The following is a 24,033-nucleotide window of genomic DNA, read 5'->3' as shown; positions in this document are numbered from 1 at the left end:
TGAAATGGAGTTGACGTTAATGCGGCCCGCGAACCAACCCGAGTATGACACCCCTGGTATATGGTATTGTAGCTAAACAGTACTAACAGTAATTTTTCCTAAAAAACTGAGGCTAAAACCAGGTTTCAAACTTCTGTAACTTTTCTACAGAACAATGACTGACATTTTTAACTTTAGCCGCAGGTCACTTTCTTCTGATTGGGTGAATCTGCTGTGCGCTTATTGTTATTAAACATCTTGCGATCAACAATATCTCAAAATAATGAACCAACTATCAAAGCAGTTATCAACATAAATCTGATAATCAAGTTGTCGATTCATGATGGCACTTTCTGTATACATCCAGAGACGAATATCGGGGTGTCGTGATGTCATGTGGGGAAAACAAGTTTTTCGTAACTTCTTTAAAACAACTCATTAATAAGAGAATTAGCACACGTGCAACCCAAGGGCAAAGTTCTCCTTCTCCGTCCTCGCTATTAGCAGCGATAAGTCACTCTTCGTCACGCGCTTGACATTTTCACGACGACTCATTCTGTCAGCGAGCCCGGTTAAGCGTCAAGACGGCCCATCTGCCGCCTGACGGGAAGAAAAAGCCGCGGAATACTCGAGTGCTATGTGTACTGCGTGTGTATTAGTGTACTCACAGTAGCAGGTTCCTCTGAGTGGATTGCCAAGGTAACGATTTTCAGAGTCACATCTGTAAGGAAAAAAAAAAACTATTAACGTACAACAATTAACCTCTGTTATGTGTTTTTGTACTTTGAAAAAGTTCATTTTGAAGCCAAAATGACTCAAAAACTTGATCGCAGCGCAGTGTGAATCCCTTACATTATGCAAATCATGAAATGTCCAAAAGAAGTCCCAAAGCATGTGAATTATTAAATTCATTTGCATAACTTCAATTTGCCATCCTATTACAGAAGCCAACTCATTTTCTCATGAAGTTAATGGAGAGCTTTTTCTCCTTAACCAAACGCTTCATGTCCATAAACATAGGATTGGGAGTAAAAAAAAAGAAAAGCCAGTTCAACTGGGATGACAGGAATGAAATGATACAATTTTACAGCTATTGACGGTGTTAGAAGTCGAATTCAATTTGACTAAAATCTGTCTACAAAAGTAGCTAGTGAGTTAATTTAGTATGCAAGCTTTTTTTGAGTACCCTACAACATTCATACAATTCGCACAATATCTGAAATTCATCAATGTTTTCAATTTTTAAAAAAATATTCATTAAATCAATTTGTCTTAAAAGACTATATTAGGACTTACATATTATATTGGAATTCACAACCTCTTGGTAAGGTTAAAATTCTATACAACATGATTATTTTATATATGCCTTTGTGTGTGGCTCCAGTTTTTTTTACCTAGGTCTACAATGTCTTGTGTGTCTTGTGTCTGTCTTGCTACTGCAACCAAGAAATTTTCCGAATACGGGATGAAATAAAATTCTAACCTAACTCATACTTGCAGTTGTTGGTCACAATTATTTTTTAATTAAAAAAAGGTTATTCTCTAGAAATTGTCTTCGCTAGGCAGATATGCATCCAGACAATGTTAACAAAATCTATATAAATGAGTAAATCAAACCATTTTCACTTAAATGAGTGTTAGAAATATCATTTGAGACCTTTTTTTTTTACTGTAAATAAAGTTTTGAATGAAGTAATCAGTTAAAAGAAAATATCCATTCAGGCACTTTTGCTGCATTCTGCTTATCGGTCCAAGTTCTCGAACTCCAGGTTGGAAAGACAATAAGGCCATAATCAGCCTGCAATTAACATATGGCCTTAGTAAAATGACTGTAAATCAAGGGCCAATTAAACTATGAACGTTGCTAATGACTGTCCCAACTCCAGAGGCTAAAAAAAGGGTTGTGAATAAAGCGAGGAGAAAAAAACGGCACTGTATTGGCAATTACAGGATTGATTGCCTGGAGCAATTGTTGTTTTTTGACAGACGTTCATGTTTCCCCAGCCTGAGGCGTCTGTGTGGCATCTTGCAAAAATGAACACCCGCACACACCATCTGAACGGCAAAGATGGAAAGTCGCATGACTAAACGTGACCGAGACGAGCGTGTAAACGATCATTGCCGTACTTGCGAGATTGTGCTGTACAAGACATTACTGTAAATTTGAGTGACTCACTTCGGCCACCTTTCATCAAGGTTAAACATCTCTCCCCTCATCCCTAAACAAGACGAGCATGCTAGAAAAATGGCTGGAAGGACATGCTGTCTTCATTTGTTTAAGTGCATTCCATCACAATTGGAATCAATGTAAATTCGTAATTATGAACGGCAAACATATGGCATGTGCTTCTCTTCAACTGTGATTTACCTCACAATGGATCACTTCTATTCAAGCATTTATGGATTTAATCATGAACAACACACTCTTCACCTTGCTGCACTTAAACCGGCTAGATGGGTTATTATTATATCCCATCACAGCTGACACATGCACTCCGATGTGCTAAAAAAGACTATTTAAGCTAGTGAATAGCCATTCGGGTCATGCAGTGGTGTCACGCTTGCTCTATTTTATGAGTTGTTAGGACGATAAGGCACAATCAGAGGCTCATGGAGGAGATGGTGCAAAGGAGGGCAGGCCACTGAGCTGAAGAAGGGACAAGCCTTATTACACTCAAGGTGGTACTTAGGAAGCTTTAAGGACAACAGCATGAGCTTTTATACAGCAGCTCTTGGAATTTCACTAGATTGAAAAATCTTCTAATCCATTTATCTCAAATATTTTTGACAGTAAAACAGTTACGAGACATTGAAAAACTAAAATTGTGCTATTCCCCTTTTTTCAAAAAGTCTAAAATGTACAAATCTTGATTAACCCACTTGCAGCTATTGATATCATTATATTTTAATTACCGTATTTTCTCACATATGAGCCGTATTTGTAACTAAAAATAATGGTGACGGAATCAAGGGTATGGCTTATATGCGCACAAGACTTGCTATATTCTTTCACCAGTAGTTGTCGCCAAAAATTACATTTTCTATTTGTTGGTTATTTTCTGTTTTGCAGTAAGAAAACAATCATTACTGAATGAATTGAATTAATTCCTTATGATATTGACCATATGAATGTGCTTTTGATTAATACAGTATTTCAGAAATATGTTTGCTTTTTCTAAAGATTTTTCCTTCAAAGTAATACATTTGTATTCGCTATTAAATGAATATGTAAGTATTTTTTTTAATACCTACCGTATTTTCTCACATATAAGCCATATTTGTAACTTTAAAAAAATGACTGAATCAAGGGTACGGCTTAGACTTGCAATAGTCTTTTTCACCAGTAGTTGTTGGCAAAGTAACATTTACTATTTGCTGGTTATTTTCTGTTTTGCAGTAAGAAAACAATCATTACTAAATGAATTAATTCCTTATGATATTGACATAATGTGCTTTTGATTCATACAGTATCTCAGAAATATCATGTATTCTTTTTCTAAAGATTTTCCCTTCAAAGTAACACATTTGTACTCGCTATTAAAACCATGAATATGAAAGCAAAATTGTGAATCAGGGGCGGCTTATACGCGAGAAATTGTAAAATTCAACGATTTTAAGGCAATTTTAAGTGTGCGGTTTATACTCGGGTATGCGAGTAAATACAGTAGATTTTTTTTAAATAAAAGGGAAGAATATTTACTTTTCAGGATTTTATGTTGAGTATGTTCATTCTTTTATTTGATTTTTTTTCATTTAACAAAATAATAAAATGAATAAATATGACGGAGAAAAAATGAAAACTATTTTTTCTGTGATTCCAGTCTTTGATTCATTGAGTTATAGTGTGGCATTATTATATAGCTCGGACCGCGAGCGCACGTTGATTAAATTGAGATACAGCATAATGATGATCCGGCTGTATTCAATGTGTGCGTGTGTGCACATTTGTCCGTGCGCAGATTAAATTAAGATACTACTGGGAGGGAGTTGCATGATAAAGTCGGCCACTGTACGCGCGTCTGTTATATGAAATCCGGGCTACGCATCCGGCCTTGCCTGTTAAACAGCCGGCTGATGTGCCAGCTGATATTCGCCTGACCTTTTAGATACATGGTTTAGATATTGTGTCATAGTGATACTTGATCATGTCACATAATACTCTGAAAGCACGCATTTAGTTTCAAAGCGTACATCACTAAAAGCTACCGTAGGGGGAAGTACGTGGTTTCAGTCAAAATGGATTGGACGACCATCGCAGTCATTTGTCATCAGTAAACACAAACGTTGAATAAAGATGCCACATATATATTTATATTATTGTTTAAAAAAATAATAAAAATAAAAAAATCGAATTGAATATAAACTAAAATACAATCTTATTATTGCCCCTAGTAACACTTCAACCTTTATTTGTGGTTGTTTTTTATTTTTTTTTATTTCATCGGATTGAACATTGCCTACTATTAGCAAGAATAGACATCCAATTCATTTAAATTGGGAGAATGGCTGTGAATGTCCACATTTCAATGCTATTGGAAGCGTTACACTTTTGTCCATTCGACCCACCCAGAAAAACAGCTTGCATTATAGCATGAATTAATAACCCCACAACTCTCCCCAATATTCCTGGGCAGTAGCCTATTTTAATAGCTTGTTTGCACCCGAGCATATCCATACAATGCATGGATAAATTAATAACCCTTCATCCCAATCCCCCTGTCTCATCAATCCCAGAGAATGATGATTGGTTTATCTGTAATTTGGGGTCATACCATATGTTTATAATTCAATTTTTAGGTTCGAGTGGGAGTATATTTTGACAGTTGACCGTGGCAAAAACATTCTCAGTACTCCATCTAAGGAATTATAAATATTGGTCATCCCAAAATCTTTATTATTAAGCCCAGATTGTTCTGATTGCTTTTATCTTTTATTTACAGTGGGTGCATATTTTGAGAGCCCATGTCAAAATTATGCTATACTTGTATCCCTCTGCAGGTTTCGCTAAGGCATATTTTGCTATCTCCTCTGTCAAATTTCACTACACCGCCTGTCAAATTTCACTACACCGCCTGTCAAATTTCACTACTTGCCATCAGTTTTCCCTACTACTCAGTCAGATTTCTTTCTATACCCCGTGTCAATTTTTACTGCGAGTGAGATTCCTTTGGTACTCGAACGTTTCGTCGAAAGACATTTGGTCCCCGGACGTTTGGTCGAATGGACGTTTGGTCGACCGGACGTTTGGTCGAACGGACGTTTGGTAGAATGGACGTTTGGTAGGACGGACGTTTGGTAGGACGGACGTTTGGTAGAACGGACGTTTGGTAGAACGGACGTTTGGTAGAACGGACGATTGGTCGCCAGGTTGTTACTGTTGAAACCAGCTCTCAAAATTATAATCATGAGAGAGAGAGAGTGAGTTTAATATCTAAATATCTAATATCAAAATATCAACAGTAAACTCTCTGTCATAATTTGACAGCGAGCGAACCCGGCGACCAAACGTCCGTTCTACCAAACGTCCGGTCGACCAAACGTCCGGTCGACCAAACGTCCGGTCGACCAAACGTCCGGTCGACCAAACGTCCGGTCGACCAAACGTCCAGTCGACCAAACGTCCGGTCGACCAAACGTCCGGTCGACCAAACGTCCAGTCGACCAAACGTCCGGGGACCAAACGTCCGGGGTCCAAACGTCTTTCGACGAAACGTCCGGTCACGGATTCTTTTACCTCCATTAGATTTTACTACACCTTGTCAGATTTCGCTACCCCATCACATTTTGCTAGCCCCATCATATTTCACAACTGTTCCGGTCAAATTTTCATACCTCAATTTTTGCTAACCCTATCAGATTCTTCTACTCTCCTCAGATTTTGCCAACACTGTCTGATGTACAGAAACTCCATCATTACTCTCTCCCCGCAACTAACTTGTGTAATGTCTCTCTGTTCAAACTCCCTCGTGTAATGTCTCTATGAGCACTTTTTTCAGTGTTTTTTTTCCCGTTAGTCAGTGCAAATGGCGGAGCGATCGCTAATACGAGAGGAATATATACTACTTCTCGTTGGCAAGTGGTCGTGCGTTATCCTATTGTGAGGACATTTGTGTGCATCATTTTCTGAATATTTTGAAAGGAATAGAAAAGCAAACAACCCTCGATAGGTTGCATCTGAAAGTCAGGATGGAGGCGGGGCCAAGAGCCAACCCGGGAGAGTAAAGGTATAAAAATTTAAAACAAAATTAGAATTAAGTTTAGTGCAAGGTTAGATTAAACTTATATTTGAGTGTGTCTGCATCGTAATCCAAGTTCATTTAAATTTATTTATGTTATGTTACTAGCGCGTTGCCGTGCAAAAAGTCAAGTCCAGTCCTGGAACGAATTAAGCTCGTATCTCGAGGTACCACTGCATAAACATCTGCAAAACATACAACACAGCCCCCTTTTTGCACTCAATGCAGCATCCATTGTTTAGCAGAACAATTGCGACCTGAGCTAATGTCGCCTGACTTCGTTACGATGTCCATTGCGCTGAGGCCTGATGGCATCGGCGAGCACATGCGCAAAAGACGCGGCACCCTTTGCAGTTCTCTTTAAGGAAAAAAAGGGGGGGCTGATTACAGGTAATGAGATAGTGGGCATTACATCATCAAGCAGCACACGAGCCCAACTGTTAATCAATACAGCAATTGGATGACAGTACAAATATGGAATTACTCCAGCTCACTAATGTTTAAAGGTGCAAATGCATTTTGATTTGAAGATTAGATTCCTTAACATCACTTTGCACTGAAATTACGCTGCTTGATAATAAGGACGCTAATCAGATTAGTAAGAAATGAGGGTGAAAAAAAAGGCATCCGTGTGTCATGTGTTCCTGGTTTGATTTTAATTGGATTATCAGTAATGGGCGGCAGGAAGCGTCCCAAATCTGGTATGAGGGCAGATGATTGGTCTGCTGGTGTCTGCTTTGTTTTCATATCCCAGTCGCTCATTTGGGGCGACGGGAGGCCACAACGCAGGCTAGACATCTGGCCAGAACTGGAGAAGCAACATTTTATTTTTTTCCTTGAAATCAAGTTAAAAGATGATCGGTTGTGAACCCTCTCAAGTCCAAATTGATTGGACATCTTTCCCCATCAATTAGTTAATGATTGAAAACAATCTAAATCTGTTATAACAGTAGGAGGAAGCTTTTTGTGTCACCTAAATTTGAATCGAACTATTACGAGGTTAAAATTATAGTTTGTACTATAGCAAGATTCAAATCGTAATATTATGAGATTAAAGTCATTTTGTTGCTTAGTTTTATGTAAATAAACCGGAAGCTCTTTGGTTTTCTGGGCTCTAACTTTTGTCGACGTTAAGTACAGTGGTACCTCGAGGTACGAGCTTAATCCGTTCCAGAACTGAGCTCGTATGACGAGATTCTCGTAACTCGAGCGGACGTTTTCCATTGAAATGAATGGAAAACAAATTAATTCGTTCCAGCCCTCTGAAAAAACACCAAAAACAGGATATTGGATTGGAAAAAATGTTTTATTTCTTCTAATTCGCCATCTATTAACAAAGTAACACATAACTAGAGGTTTAATAGTAATAAAATGTGTTTAATCTAACTAAAATTGGGCAGATTTTGCCGACGGGAGACAGAGACGTTTGGGGGCGTGTGGGGGTCGTTTTTTTTTCCCACGACAACGCATTCGTAAACGGAACAAACAAATTTAAATTAACTTAATGTAACTTTACACAAAACTGAATTCTAATTTTGTTGTAATCTTTTGTTTCCTTCGTTTTCCGGGTTGGCGGTTTGCCACGCCTCCACCCTCACGTTTGCTATCGATGGACTGTTTGCTGTTGTATTGCCTTCAAAATATTCCCAAAATGATGCACACAAATGTCCTCACAATAGGAAAACGCACGACCACTTGCCAACGAGAAATAGTCTTTAGAGAACGATCGCGGGAGCTTCTTTCCTTAGAAAGAATAACAGGAAATACAATAGTTGAGCTTACCCACGTATTGATTGTGGGTAATAAAGTTTTATTCTGAGAAAGGTTGCCATTGCCTATGGGTGTTGTGTGCACGAGTGTACTTCATTACCAAGAAAGCCCTCTTTTTGCATGCGCGTTGCGCGTTTCCTGGTCTTAGGAGAAACCCGTCTGAATTAATAGTTCCGTGCTCGTAAATATTGTTATACATGAAAGATATGCAAAAAAGACCTGGCTTGGTCGCATCACGAAATTTTGATCGCATGACGGGCGAATTATTCGATCGAAATTTTCGCCGTAAGACGAGAATTTTGTATGACGAGCGGTCGTATGACGAGGTACCACTGTATGTGTAAGCACAAAACGGCTCTTTTCGTAATGTTAGTTGGTTGAAGTAATATTAGGAGGGAAAAAGTCGTAATATTACGAGATTTATTTCATTTTCTAGTTTTTACGGTATGTGAACCGGAAGTTGTTTGGTTTCAGGGACATCAACTTTTGGTGACGTAAAGTCTCTGTGAGAACATTACTTTTAGGGCTTTATTGGGAGAAAAAGTCAAAAAATAAAATACGGTTAAAAAAAATGCTGGATTAATTATTACATCAGTCGAAATGAAAGCTGTTCGGGGTCATCAACTTTGATGACGCTAGATCGGTGTGAAAAAGATAGATTTTGGAATAGTTGGGATAGTTTTTTTTTTAAATGCAACTCTGGTTAGTCTAGCACGATCAGTGGGAGCCAATGAGTTAAAAAGCCCCTCTGTGCCCATTCTGCTCACAAATGGGAAAGTGGGCCGCTAAGTGGGGACGGCTCAGCCACACCGGGGGCAAAATGGACCCCGTCAGCAGTAATAATGCTAGTGGTGCACTTTCTGACCAGCAACCATTTTCTCTCTTCCAGCAGGAGAGTGATGGGGGGAAAAGAATCCAAATTTTAAGGCCCCAGTCAGGAAGGGTGGCCGATCTTCAAAAGGTCATATAATCTCCACCAATGACAGTGCCATAGAGGGGGAAAAAAACTATTAGATGCAAACGTAGCTCTGGGGTTATCCTTGAAATACAAGTGAGGCTCTTTTGGCTTTCAACGTTGATTATGCAATTAGGAGAAAAAGGTGAGTGAAAGTCAGCAAGCCTTAATGTGATCCAAATCCCATTAATTTTCGCCTAATGTGTGTATGCTTATCTGTAGTGTCCTTTTGATTTCTCCTTGACAGTCACAGTGACTCATTGAACCTTGCCAGACCCACGAATGATGGTACAAAGGCGGGGTTCCAACACGTCAACTGATCTCTGCTGGCCTCGTTTATCATTTCTTTTCATGGTGCGCTATTAATCATTCTGTTTGATTTCATTAACTTAATGGCTACGATTGGTGGTGCTAGACGTCTGCTTGATTTAAAATAGTAGCCCTGGCACCACCTTTACTCCACAAGCGAGAAATGTCATTTAAATGAGTAGTTAAATGAGAAGTATAACAGCAGCCACATGATTGGACATCATTGAGGTGAAACACAAACCCTGAGGAATGTTTTCAAATTGCCCCAAATCTTGGGGAACATTTTGATGTTTTATTTCAACATATCTGAAGCAGCTCGACTGTGTATTTCGCCACTTACACCTAGCTACTTTTGGACTATACGATTGAAAGTTTCTATTGGCATTTTATACATATCCATCGTCATTATCGCCATAAAGACCTATTTCAGCTACGCAAATCTTTGCAGCGATAGGATTCCATATACCAAAGAACCGCTACCAATTGGCTCCAAGATGTGCCTATCTCCACTCAATAGTTAGCCAATTGGGACGCCCCAGCCAACCGCGCAAACCAATTAAAATGGCAACAGATAACCCACACAGAGAGCATAATTCATTACAATATCAATATTAATAAATTCAAAATGATGTATATTATGCTACCTTAATATCCAGCCTTTTCAAAAGTCAAAACCACTATTTTCAAGTATTAGTAGATAATTAAATATCTTTATGCTTCTGTGCTGCTTCTGTTTACAATGGATAGTTTTAGGTTGCAGCACAGTTTGATGGGTTTAACATTTGTAGCAGTTCAGTTTAATGTCACTTCAAAAATATAGGTGACAAGGAGACACTGTCATAATTATTAGATAATTTTAACTATTAAAAGTATTAAAAATGTATCATAATTTATTTAAAAAATAGTCAATTTCGTGATAGATTATTCTTTTCCCCATATCACACAGCACATTTTTTCAGTGTTTTTTTTTCCCGTTAGTCAGTGCGAATGGCGGAGCGATCGCTAATATGAGAGGAGTATATACTACTTCTCGTTGGCAAGTGGTCGTGTGTTATCCTATTGTGAGGACATTTGTGTCCAATTTTAGTATAGTTAAACACATTTTAGTACTACTTAACCACTAGTTATTTGTTACTTTGTTAATAGATGGTGAAATAGAACAAATAAAAATGTTTTTTCAATCCAAAATCCCATTTTTGGTGTTTTTTCAGATGGTTGGTACGAATTAATTTGTTTTGAGTTCATTTCTATGGGAAATGTTGATTTAAGTTACGAGTAAATCGACATACGAGCTCAGTCCCGGAACGAATTAAGCTCGTATCTCGAGGTACCACTGTATAAAATATGTTTGCTGTTTCACTGCCATCCAGTTCAAATGGATTGGATGTCTAAATCCATCAACCAAGTGAGTAGATGAAAGAATTTGAGCATTTTACACTCCCAAAGACAATGTACGTAAGTGTGTGGCCATGACTGATGTGAATTGTGGACAGCCATTGTAAAAGGTGCCCTCAGCCACAATTCTGTTGTTGAGTAGACGTGTCAAGTACTCACAGCTGGCACTGGTCCCCCTTGATGCCCTTGGTGGTGCAGAAGCATTTGCCAGTTAGCACCTGGCACATATTGGCGTGGCCATTGCACTTGCAGGCTGGATAGACAGAGGGAAAGAATACAGACAAAAAGTGAGAGAAAGTCAAATAAAAGGAGAAAAACAACTTTGTCTGGAGTTGATGACAAGAGGACGGGCATTGGAGTGACGCAGCGTCTTTTCAGTTTTGGCAGGGAGCCCATTGCACATAGATAGCTACTTTTTAACGAGTAGGAGGTGGGTTGTGTTCAGCGGGGGTAGTTGGGAACACTGTCCGCATCTTTCTGTAATGAAAAAAACAGTCTTTGTCCCCTCACCAAGATGACATGGCATTCCGGAAATCTTTCAGGTAATGCTTTGAGGCTTGTATAGTGCCACTGACTTTATATGACGTATGTCATTGAACAAGGGTTTCAGCTAATTACTGTAAATTGCAGAGCAATTTATAAATGTGATTAAGCGGGCTGGCAGATATGAAGGCTTTATTTGCTTTTTCAAGCTCTGATTTGATAAATAATCCCATTGTTTTAAAAATAGAATATTTTGGAATTATGAAAATACATAAAATTCAATGATATTCCCTTATTTTAATTATTTAAAAAAATAAAAAATAGAAGGACAAAAATATTCCAGCATATTTTATATTTTGTAATTGCCCCCCAAAAATAATGAATGAATATCTATTTCCTCAGGTTAATATATATTCTTATTAAAACTTTTAATCATACGGGAACCCAGTGTCCGCCTCACAGTTCTGGGGTTGAGGGTTCGATCCCAGATCGGTCCTCAGTGTGTGGAGTTTGCATGTTCTGGCTGGGCTTGCATGGGTTTTCCCCGGGTACTGCAGTTTCCTCCCACATCCCAAAAAACTTTGTTGAACACTCTTAATTGCTCCTAGGTATGAGTGTGAGCGTGAATAGTTCTCTGCCTCCTTGTGCCCTGCGATTGGCTGGTCATCGATTCAGGGTTAATCCCCCGCCTGTGCCCATAGTTGGCTGTGATAGACTCCAGCACCCCCGCGATCCTTGTGAGGATAAGCATTTCAGAAGATGAATGAATGGAAAAAATACTACAAAATCCTTTAATTCTGATCAACTAAGTAGATTGCGGCATAATTGGCTGGGATAAGCTCCAGCACCCCCCACGACCCTTGCGAGGGTAAGCGGTTGAGAAGATAAAAAAGAAATACTACAAAATCCTTTAATTATGATCAACCATGTAGATTCACAGATTGCACTGATTACCATGAACAGATGTTATCTCGCACCACAACACTCCTACTCCTGCTTTCTAGACTGCCAGCAACAGCAAGTTTTAGGTGATGAATGCAACCAATAAAAACCAAGTAAAGAAGCATTCAGGTATATTAATCAATTATGCATGTTGTCATGAAAAAAATTAACACTGCAACTCATATAGACTCCAATACAGATGGTGCCAGCAGCCAGCTGGAATGAACTGTTCTATGACGGATCACCTTGTGTCCCACTAAATTAGTGAGTAATTATGTTTTAGTGCCATTGATGTCTATAGCCATCAATGGCACTGCAACATTGAATGTCAACATTTTGAAGAATACAAACTAATATTTAATTTTTGCCTGCTTTTTTAAAAAGTTTAGATTTGTGACTTTACAGTGGCAAAGTAACTCTCTATTCATTAATGTGATGCCCAACACTGCCATCTGTTGGCTATTATTCGGGACGGGTGGATTTGAATGCTGCAGCAGTTTCAAGAAGAAACCCAAACTCACTTACCTTGGCATTTGCCGCCGTTGGTAGGGTCGCCGTGGTAACCGGGCATGCAGGTCTGACAGTGGGGGCCTGTGGTCAAGTTGCGGCATTGTTCGCACACGCTGCCGTTGACGCACGTGCTGTGGCCATTGCACTGGCATGCTGACGTTAAAAAAAAAAGGGTCAGATGTCACTAATATCCAGATAGTCAGAATTCAATGATTCATATGTCACATTAAATTGTACAGAGATTTGTGGAAATTATACTCTGAATGAAAAAACTTAATAATCATTATAATTATACTGTACTTGAGTACACAGAATGCGGATTCAGTCTATATGGCATAAAAATCAGGGAGGATTTTATAATCCATTTTATATATATATATATATATATATATATATATATACACATATATATACACATACATATATACACATATATATACATATATCCATATATACATACATATATACACATATATACATATATATACATATATATGTATATATATATGTATATATATATATATATATATATATATATATATATATATATATATATATATATATTGGGCATTCATTCAAATGTGACAAAAATGTAAATTGTTACATGTAAAATGTTTTATAGTGAGTTTAAAGTCAAGATATTTGGTCAATTCAGATATATACTACTGTGTGTATATATATATATGTTTATATATGTGTATATATATGTATGTATGTATGTATGTGTGTGAATGTATGTATATACACACACACATACATACATACATGTATGTATATACACACACACATACATACATACATGTATGTATATACACACACACATACATACATACATGTATGTATATACACACACACATACATACATACATGTATGTATATATATATACATACATTCACCCACACATATATATATATATATATATATATATATATATACATACACATATACACATACATAAATGTATATATACATATACACACATACATACATACATATATACACACATATATAAACATATATACACACAGTAGTATATATCTGAATTGACCAAATATATTGACTTTAAACTCACTATAAAACATTTTACATGTAACAATTTGCATTTTTGTCACATTTGAATATAAGTCCAATATCTAAAACCGAGAATTTTAAATTCAGCAAATTTGATGTCAAGATGGCTGTCATGTTCTCACATTACAACATGCAATGAGTTTCTTATCAGTAGCGTTCACAATTTACTTAATATGACAAGCATAAGGTTGCACGGGTCTACAGAGACGGATCACTTTCCCGTGCGCACCGTAACAAAAAACTTGAATAAAGAGCGCCCTTTTAAACATGACACACCGTCGTGCATTCGCGAACCGAAATAAAAGTGACTCGCTCACCAGGACAGTGAATAAAAGTCCACTCGTAGCCTTTGTCTTTGGGGCAGAGGCCCGGCTCCACGATGGCGTCGGAGAAAGGGGACAGGCCCCTCTTGATGGGCCCCCGAAAGGAGCCCTCCGTGCACAGACCCTTCCCCGTGCTGCTAGGGTCTCCGCACCAGCCACACTCGGGTTGCTCCAGGCATTGGCCACATGTACGCAAGCCAGAGCAATTCTGAGCTGATAAAAAAAGGAGAAAATAAAATGCTAAATCATTGCAAACAATTGCTTCGGCACCATTAATGGCAATGACGTCAAATTGATTTAGACTGGGGGTGTGAACAAAAGAAATCGAAATCTTCATATTACAATGCAGTAGGGCTGTTGCAATGAACCAACAACTCTTAAATAGTCAAGTTATGGCTTGGCTATTATTTCTCCAATTTGTTTTGTTTGAGCCTTTCCACAGTAAATTTGAGATTAATTAGGTAGAATATTAGATTACGAGACAAATTTTGATATATGAGCAATCAGCGGACGTGTGAGGCTGCTCATAAGAAAATCATGGGCACTGTCTTTCCCATCGCAACTCCCTCGTGTAATGTCTCTACGAGCACTGGGCGGAGCTTTGCATTTTTTCAGGTTTTTTTTTCCCCGTTAGTCAGTGCGAATGGCGAATATACTACTTCTCGTTGGCAAGTGGTCGTGCGTTATCCTATTGTGAGGATATTTATGTGCATCATTTTCTGAATATTTTGAAGGGAAGACAAAAGCAAACAACCCTCAATAGGTTGCATCTGAAAGTCAGGGTGGAGGCGAGGCAAATAGAACCAACACGGCAGAAGAAAGGTATCAAAATTTAAACAAAATTAGATTTAAGTTTAGTGTAAGATTAGATTAAATTTATTTTTGAGTGTGTATGCATCGTAATCCAAGTTCATTTAAATTTGTTTATGTGATGTTACGAGCGCGTTGCTGTGCAAAAAGTCTCGCCCCTCTCTCTCCGCTCTGCGAAATCCGTCTAATTTTAGTACTATTAAACACATTTTAATACTATTAAACCATAGTTATTTGTTACTTTAATAGATGGAAAATTAGAACAAATAAAAAATGTTTTTTCAAATCCAATATCCTGTTTTTGGTGTTTTTTCAGAGGGTTGGAACGAATTAATTTGATTTTAGTTCATTTCTATGGGAAACGTTCGTTTGAGTTACGAATAAATCAACATACGAGCTCAGTCCCGGAACACATTAAGCTCGTATCTAGAGGTACCACTGTATATCCATTAAATAAATAAAAATAGAGCTAAAATTGTAAGCCTAAAGTATTGAAACAGTAAATTATGCGATTTAAAAATACGAGGAAATAATTTCAAAAATAATCAGTGATTAGTCAATCATCAAAATAATCATTTGTGGCATCCCTACTTTGTAAGATTTCCTAGGAGATTGTATTATACATGAGTACCAACAAAAAAAATTATAATGAACAGCGATTGTTGGTGATATGTTTAAAACAGGTCCCACCAAAAATGTAATATTATATATAATATTATAGCCACCAAACACTTTTGTGATCATTTTGTAAATTTCCAGGGTGACCTTGGTGCTAACGTAGCATTGTGAGGCGACACCGCAATGAAAACGTTCAATTGGATTTTGTAGCAGATTAAGGTGCTTTCAAGTGCTTTACAGAGAGGCATTAACGAGTTATCTGTTAAGCTGTCAGAACACCAGATGTGAGAAGAGATACAAGGATCAGCCATTCGCTTTTCACTCATTATCTACCATTGACAGCGATAAAACGTCCATTCCATTTGAAGTGGGATGGCGGTCAGCCCTTCTAATGGATTGGACGTCTAAGAGTGAAAAACTAATTCAATTTCATAGCAGAAGGATGAAAAGAGCCATGTGATTGGACAGCTATCACTGTTAATGTTAGCCAATGAGTTAAAGATTTGATGCAGACAAGTCTGGAAAAGTAAAGAAGCGCCAAGAGTTCCAAAACGTCTTCGATCCAACATCAACGAACGCAAGATTGCTGGACGAGTCGCCCGTGGCCACTTTGTCCATTGAATGCCGGCGTCATCTTCAAAAGACAAACACTGAGTGCGCTTCTTTCTTTTAACCGCCGCTTATGTCAAACGAATCTGCAGCTAATGGATGTGTTGCCAAGACGACGACGCGGCAGCAATCAGTCCAAAGTAAGGCCGGTTAATTGTATTGTGACGGGAAGAGGCATTTTAACGGAGCTACAGACACGGCCTCATTTTTGTGTCTCGGTACATGAAAAAAAAAGATACATAAAAAGCACATCTGAATCAATAGGATACAAAGACAGACACAATTTGCCAGTGGATTTTGACATATAAATCAATCTGAACAAATATGATGCTGGCTTTGACAAATGAATGTTTTTTTTATGTCTCAGAGGTGCCATTACAGCCACAAATTATCTTTTTAATCCAAACAAAAATCAAAACTCTGAGTGAAAATTGAGAGATACATGAAGGGTTCTTTTTAAGCAAATGCGTTAAATATTGGAAAAATAAATCAAACCTCTTTCTGTCATACAAGTAGCGGTACCACGATGAATAAACCAATCTAACCATAAAATTCATCAACTATTTTGAGTCAATTTTCCTCAAAAATATTTTTTTTTACAGTTTTAACTGTGCAACTGTACTTTTAAGTGCATGAACTATGTTAAAGTACTGGATTGGTTGTGAGTAAAAAAACTTTTTCCAATAATAAATTATCCAAACTCCTGCAAATTCAAACAAAGCAAATAAACATTTTATTCTATGAAAATAAAACGATCATAACTGTTTCTTTGGTCAAAAGATGCCAAACAGGGGGAGTTTGAAACCTACACTTTCAACTAATGGTTTATTTTTTCATGTCTTAAATATGGCTCATTAATCCTTGAAACTTCAAGGCTTAAAAAAAGAAGAGTTAAAGTATTCTTTTAGAACTGTAATAGTGTTACAAATAAGCCTCACCATTTTTCAAATGGCGAAATAGGTGAATAGCCGCGATGTAAGAAAAGTGTTTTTGTGATGTCTATTTAATATTAGTTGGACATTTAAAACCATGTATGTACTATTATTTAACCCCCAAAGCTAGACAATGCCCACCATTTCATGTTTGTATTATTGTTCCTCCACAATTAACTTTTCATATACCGTATTTATTCGAGTATAACACGCAAAATTTTGTACCAAAAAAAACTGAAGCAAAGTTCGTGTGCGCGTTATACACGAATCCCGTTGAAACACTGCCTTATGCCGGTGAAAAAGTGCCCTCCGCAGCCATTAGGTATAATGCTAGACGTAAGACCTGTCTTTGTCCGTTAGAGGGCGACAATCTACCTTCTTTTACAAAAGCCAGCCCTCTCCAAATAGCCTTTGGCAAGTTTATAAGGTAATAGGGTTGTAAAAACATTTTTTAAAGTTGCTCCAGGGAAAGGAGTCAACCCAGGGAATCTGATGATCAATCAGACTTTGAAACATTTTAAATATTATCATGATGAATAAGACTAAGGATTTAAAATTGTAAATTCCATTTGAGAATTGTGTTCATATTGGTGGTAGTTTGTTTTGCCAGGTTTCCATACCATATGTTGTAGATAAATGTTTTGTCATGGCGACATGTGTTCAGCATTTGCCAGTTACCAGTACTGGGGCAATCCTTGGTGTGAGCTGAGAAAAACTTAAAAATATATATATATACAATTTTTTGTCACTAATTAGCGCGTTATACTCGAATATATACGGTATATTTGGCAGATCCAAGCCACGACGGACGCCTGACCTGCACTGAATGCGGCCATTGTTGTATTAATTCATTGTCGCTACTATACACTCACGATGAGGTGGTGACAAAAATCGATAATCAATTAATTGCCAAGACATGTATTCATCGATTACTATCGACTTCATAAATAAAATCCTCAAAGAGTCAGTTTTCAGCTGGGTCACCATGTAAATTAAAGCACGGGGCAGCCATTACGCACAACTAATTGGGTGTCACAAATCCCTCTAAAACGTTTCAAATCCAATCAGTAACCACAAGCACAGGGTGATTTTCCTTTTTTTGGCACTCACCTAGGCAGTCTCCGGTTTGCCACTCCAGGCATTGGCCGTAGGGGAAGGAGATGACGTAGGCAGAGGAGTCCACGCAGCGCCGCGCACTGCTACACCACATGCACTCCATGGCCTGGCTGGTGCAGTTGGCGCAGGTGGTATGCAGCGAGCACGACTTCTTGCACGGGGGCCGCGAGCTCTGGTTGGGATTTCCTGCGAGTGGGGAACAAAAGACAGGAGTTTCTTGACTTCCTGGAATTATTCTTAACAATGTGTACAGTGTGTTCCTTTACTTGCTAACCTTTCCTCTCTTGACATTTGGCTGACTTCACCAGTGATCACAACCTGGAGAGTTATTGAATTTTTCCAAATGGAAGCTGCTCAAATATTCTCTCGTGTTTTATTAACAAAGCAGCTAATTTTTGGTTTGTCGTTGAAGAATTGTTAAAAGCTAAGACATTTTTATTTTACATTTTTTAAAAATCCACAATTTGTGACAATAAGGCTGGCATTCTATCACACTGAGCTAAATGAGTTGGTTAGTCACTTTAATGACTACTGAATGCTAGTAAAGAAGAAAAAGTTAGAGCCAGATATTAGTGGTTCAAAAAAATATCACAATGATTATTGTAGCTACACGTTAGAAAAGAAAGTCCAGGTAAAGTGAACTGTATTTTTTAAATGTAGCATTCTGTCTTAGTGAAGTGATGTCACTCTGTCTATGAACACACCCCACAGACTTGTCAAATTTTTTGTTGCATGTCCATATTAATAAATTAAAATGGGCTACTTAAAGTCGCACTAGAGTACAAGTAATATTTCCAGCGAATTTGATTTAATCAAAGACCAGAAATTATAATACATGCTCGTCACAATAAAATGGAAATTGTTAAAGAAGAGTCTGTAAATGCAATTATCTCTTATTCCAATAACTGTAGCCTAAACAGCTTTATAAAATACATCTGAAGGTTGCACTACAGTCTAAGTCACAGGCTCAGTGAAAATATGAAATTACTTATAGTTTGGAAGACAACTGCACATTTGGTGAAGCAATTTATCATTGGGGGGAATTTCTGGGTGTTACCTGTAGCTTTCTCGCAGATGAGTCCGTGGGCTGTGGCAGTGCACGGATTGGCCCTGAGACCTGAAACCAGCGGCTCCTCCAGGTAAGCACAGAATCCTGAGTCACTGGGCTCGCCGGGCAGCCAGCGCAGGCTGCTGTTGGTGAACGGCGTGCTGTCCTCCCAGCCCCAGTACGACACGTTGATCTTCCGCAGGCCCACCCAGGGGGACAAACGCTGTGGGTGCAGTACAAAAGTTAACAAGTCACCCTTTAGCGGTCTTTAAAAACATGCTATGTTTATCTGAGATATGGAGACAACCATTAAGGTGAAGGTAATCATTTCATGGATGAATTTTCTGCATGTTTTTCACCCTTCGGTTGAAATGTAAAAGGGAAAATTGCAAGACTGACGGAAGATAGCGTCCTGAGGATTCAGAAGGGGTCATTATTCAAAAGATTTGAGAGCTTGTTTCTGCAAATCCCCCCTCCCCCAAGGACAACAATTCTGCCTGATATCTTATTGGATAAAAACACACATTATAACAAGGGTGTCAGACTCGGGTTGGTTCGCGGGCCGCTTTAACATCAACTCGTTTTCACAACCATTTAGATTTTTTTTATAAATGGATTAAAAGAACTGAATTAAAAGCCCTGAACATTCATTTTTTATAGATCTAAAACAATGTTTATTTTAGCTTTTTTAAAATATATTTTTAGATTTTACAAAATTATTTTTGAACTAAAAACAGAAAAAATGGATTAAAAAATTACAATTATTGATTTAAAAGAGGAAAAATCAGGAAATTTAATATACATCTATACTCTTCATTTTAATTTGATCCTAAAACAGAAAGTCGGCACTCATGATTAACTTTCCCGGGCCACACAAAATGATGCGGCGGGCCAGATTTGGCCCCCGGGCCGCCACTTTGACACATGTGCATTATAAGCTTTTTTTCACTCACTGGTTGGCTACCATTGACGTTTAATCAATCATAATAAATTGGATGTCTATCGCCGTCAATTCCACCAAAACATTATAGTTCACTTATTTTGCTTTACCTTTTTATTTGTGAATACAAACAAGGCAAATCATTGAATAATAGAAGAGTTACCATTTGTATACTATTATATTTTCAATGGAAACGTTTTATTTAAAAAAAATACATAAAACAATAAGTGAAAATAGATTAATGTATTGTTTTTACTGTAAATTAAATGATTGTCATCAATGGCAGGCAATGTGTTCATCAACTTTTAGGAAGTCTTGGGAGTTTGATAGAGAATCAACACGGGTTGTTCATACCTTGTCCCGCTGCTGCAACTTGTTGAGCTGGTCCAGAACAAAGTCCACCTGCTTGGCGGTGGTAAGCGAGGCGATGTTGCCGTTGAGATTCTTGCAGTAGTGCTGGGCGTTGTCATAGCTCTCGCGGCTGGAGTTGATTCGCAGGCAGGCCTCCCCCACTTGACTCCAGCCCTCACTGCACTGATGAGCTGCCACACCATAAAAAGCAATTATTGGAGGCTATATGACCTAAAATTAAATATCTCAAAGAAGACGATTTACTGGCTACTGTTATAAAGTAATTGAACGATCAGATTTGTGTGTGTGCCTGCACAGTGTGGGGAGGGGGTTCCCAATCCAAATATACATTGGTAATCTATTGCAGTGAATGGTAGTCAATTATTTAATTACAGTCATTGGTTGAATCGATTTATAATTTAGGCCTAGCACACAGGTGTCAAAGTGGCAGCCCGGGGGCCAAATCTGGCCCGCCGCATCATTTTGTGCGGCCCAAGAAAGTAAATCATGAGTGCCGACTTTCTGTTTTAGGATGAAATTCAAATGGTTATAGATGTACATTACAGTTCCTGATTTCCCCCTTTTTAAAATCAATCATGGCAATTTTTTTCTTTTGTGTTTTTAGTTCAAAAAGCATTTTGTAAAATCTAAAAATCAATATACAAATATTTTCCGTTTTCCATTTTAAAAAATATTTTGTTTCCATTTGAAATAAAAAACATGATTAAAAGACATTTTGCAATACTAAGAAAAAAAAGCTCAAATAAACATTGCTTTAGATCTATAAAAAGCTTTTGATCCAGTTCTTTTAATCCAATTTTACAAAATCAAAAAAAATCTAGATATTATATCTAAAATGGTCCGGCCCACATGAAATGGCATTGACATTAACGCAGCCCGCGAACCAACCCGAGTTTGACACCCTTGGCCTAGCAGATCTGATTTGAGTGTGCGTGTGTCACCTGGCAGAGCGTGGCACTCGGACTGGTTCTGGTCCCACTGACAGTTGATATTGAGCGTGCAACTCTTGCAGTTAGCCAGCTTGCTGCAAACCTGCTCATTACGCACGGGGCAAGCGGTGAAGTTCCTCACGCCCTGAAGGTGAGATTATTTTAGATTAAACTGATGCCTCAACTTGGGAACAGTTAATATGTTTCATGACTGAAAGAGTCAGGGAGCATGAGCGCAAGCGGATACGGCGTTCTGGGGCCCCCCATCTGTCCACTCACAACACTGCAGTTGCTGGACGCCGCAATGCACTTTTTGTCGTCACACCACTGGCATTCATTCGTGTTGGCGGTGCAGCTGGCGCAGTCCGAGAAGCGGTAGCATCGTTCGTCGACGGTTGCTGAAGACGAGACGACAGAAAGTTGGCGTCTGCGTACAGACGGAAAAGGTTCTCTTGTTCTGACCTGCTTTAGGCGGGCAAAAGTGGGCTGGTGTGAGCGTTCCAGCATCCACACCAGCTTCCCAGGGTAGGCAACGACCTCCACTCCAGATGCAGCGCACTCCCGGGCCGGCCCCGGCACAGCTCTCTTCAACAGCGAATGCCTGGCAGCTTGGAGGCCGGTACGCTAGCACGTCATTGAGCAGGACGCCAGAGAAGCCACCAAACACGACCATGGACCTGGTGAGGGCAAAGCATTCAAGTGAGTGGCGCTCATTTGTTGTGGGTAAATTGGACGGCGTTGACTGACCCGTTGCTAACGACAGCTGAGTGTCCGAAGCGGTTGACGTCCCTGTGCAAGTCCGGTTTGGGCAAGATACTCCACTCGTCACAAGCTGAGTGAAAACAACATTTGGTTTATGACCCTCAATATGACTAAAGGTGCCCAACATTATTTTTTTAATCAACTAATTGTCAACTATTTTTGCCATTATTCGACTAATCAGATAATAGATCATAAATCATTTTAATGAGAAATAATCAAAATGATCATTAAAGATAAACTGCTTTCATCACTACAGAAACCTGCTTTATTTTCTTTTTAAAAAAATACTTGAAAAGAATTATGACTTTTTTCTTTTTTATTTAATATACCTTTTGAAAAATGAACAAAATTATATTTTTTTTCATTGATATACAATTTTTTTCCATTTTTTAAATTAGAATGATGGAATGCATTTTCTTTTTTTCTTTTTTTAAACCTAGAATACAGAATATTCCTTTTTATTCCCTGTCTTTTTAATTTAAAATGAAGAACAGTTAAAGAATAAAAATGAGACCATATTTATTGTTCAGTTATTGACTGCAAATGAAAGCAATTGACGGACAATGCAAGAAAGTTAACCCGAGTAAACATCCTGTGTTTAGGGTTCTGGCGAGCCTTACCAATGTCGTAGGACAGGAAGTCTGCAGAAAAGCACTTGGCACCATTGCTCAGCGACGTGTCGTTGTGGGTGTTGCCACCAAAGACCAGTAGCGTACCGCTGAGGAGCACGGCGGAGTGAAGGTAGCGTGGAAATCCACTCTCTCTCAGGATGAACCTGGGCCACACACAATACATTCATTCGACTACTTTTCAAAATCATTAATTTCGATAGCCCTTAGTACTGTGCGATATGGAAAAAAACCTACGATCACAATCATTTTATATCACGATATATTACATTTTTATTTATTTGGTAAAAAAATATTTATATAACAATAATGACCACTTTTCTCTCACTGTAGTTTTTTGCATTGATATTAAAATGGCACGAATGTTAAACATAAGGGTATTAGTTGCAACCTAAAATTATCCAGTGTAAACAAAAGCAACACAGTGGCTATGTAAAATACCTAACAATATCTGACAAGTGGTTTTGACTTTTAAAATTGCTGTACATTAAATTAACATAATATCCTTAATAACTAATTGATATTGGAACAAATTGTGTTGTCTAAGTACTGTGTGGATTATGTGTTGCTATTTTCAATTGTTATTCACATCCGTTTGTCCCAGGAAATTGGGTAACTATTGAGTGGGGATATTGTGATGCCTTTTCGTGATACAATTATGAGCTATAAAAAGTATAGCAAATTGGGTGCATTACAGGAAAAAATATAGTCTAACCTAGTTTGATTATGACGATGGTCATGTAACATGTCAATAGAAAGTTTTATATCGTGTATTTTGACATATCGTATAGCACTAACTCCTACAAAAACCTACCATGTCCGCGTCTTGACGTCATATCGGTAGAGGTCGTCCACCAGACCGAACTTGTTAGCCAGCAGCGCCTTATAGCCCCCGTGGATGTATACACTGCCGCCGGCTTGGTCGTATGTGCTGGTGTGGCCATAACCGCCCAGTGGAACCGCGCCTTTGGTTTCGGGCATACTCCACGTGTTGCTCCCTGGCGAAGGCAAAGACACACGGGCTTTCAACTGATTGACAAAGATACTTACCGAATTCATTTAATCTCGAAAGACTGGCTGTGATTACTCATATTGCACCCCTAGACGTGCAATTTGTTCAGACTGGGAGGGTCAAAAGGAAATGGGACTTCTAGTGTCATCAATAAAAGCCAATGAGTTAACAATGTGTACATTTTTCACAATTGATTTACTTTTCATGTTTTCAAAGTGACACAAAATTATGTTTCCCTATATAACAAACATTTTCTTTAATGTGATGAGTCCAAGTTAAAAT

At 38.3% G+C, this 24,033-nt stretch overlaps 1 protein-coding gene across 1 annotated transcript in view; it reads right to left on the bottom strand.

Moving 5' to 3' along the window:
• Positions 1-24,033, bottom strand: part of atrnl1b (attractin-like 1b) — a 57,925-nt gene that overhangs the window by 26,383 nt on the left and 7,509 nt on the right. Inside the window, exons 8-20 of the mRNA XM_077625985.1 lie at positions 23,554-23,737; positions 22,731-22,885; positions 22,096-22,180; positions 21,811-22,025; positions 21,628-21,746; positions 21,361-21,493; positions 20,402-20,589; positions 19,117-19,330; positions 18,054-18,245; positions 13,969-14,187; positions 12,595-12,732; positions 10,804-10,897; positions 648-700 (exon numbers count right to left, since the gene is read on the bottom strand). Coding sequence (XP_077482111.1) covers positions 648-700; positions 10,804-10,897; positions 12,595-12,732; positions 13,969-14,187; positions 18,054-18,245; positions 19,117-19,330; positions 20,402-20,589; positions 21,361-21,493; positions 21,628-21,746; positions 21,811-22,025; positions 22,096-22,180; positions 22,731-22,885; positions 23,554-23,737 — 1,989 coding nt within the window. The remainder of the gene's footprint in view (positions 1-647; positions 701-10,803; positions 10,898-12,594; positions 12,733-13,968; positions 14,188-18,053; positions 18,246-19,116; positions 19,331-20,401; positions 20,590-21,360; positions 21,494-21,627; positions 21,747-21,810; positions 22,026-22,095; positions 22,181-22,730; positions 22,886-23,553; positions 23,738-24,033) is intronic.

The sequence above is a fragment of the Stigmatopora argus genome, chromosome 18, assembly GCF_051989625.1.
Source record: "Stigmatopora argus isolate UIUO_Sarg chromosome 18, RoL_Sarg_1.0, whole genome shotgun sequence".
Taxonomy (NCBI): domain Eukaryota; kingdom Metazoa; phylum Chordata; class Actinopteri; order Syngnathiformes; family Syngnathidae; genus Stigmatopora; species Stigmatopora argus.
Note: the sequence above shows the minus strand (reverse complement) of the source record. Positions and strands in the feature narration are given on the sequence as shown.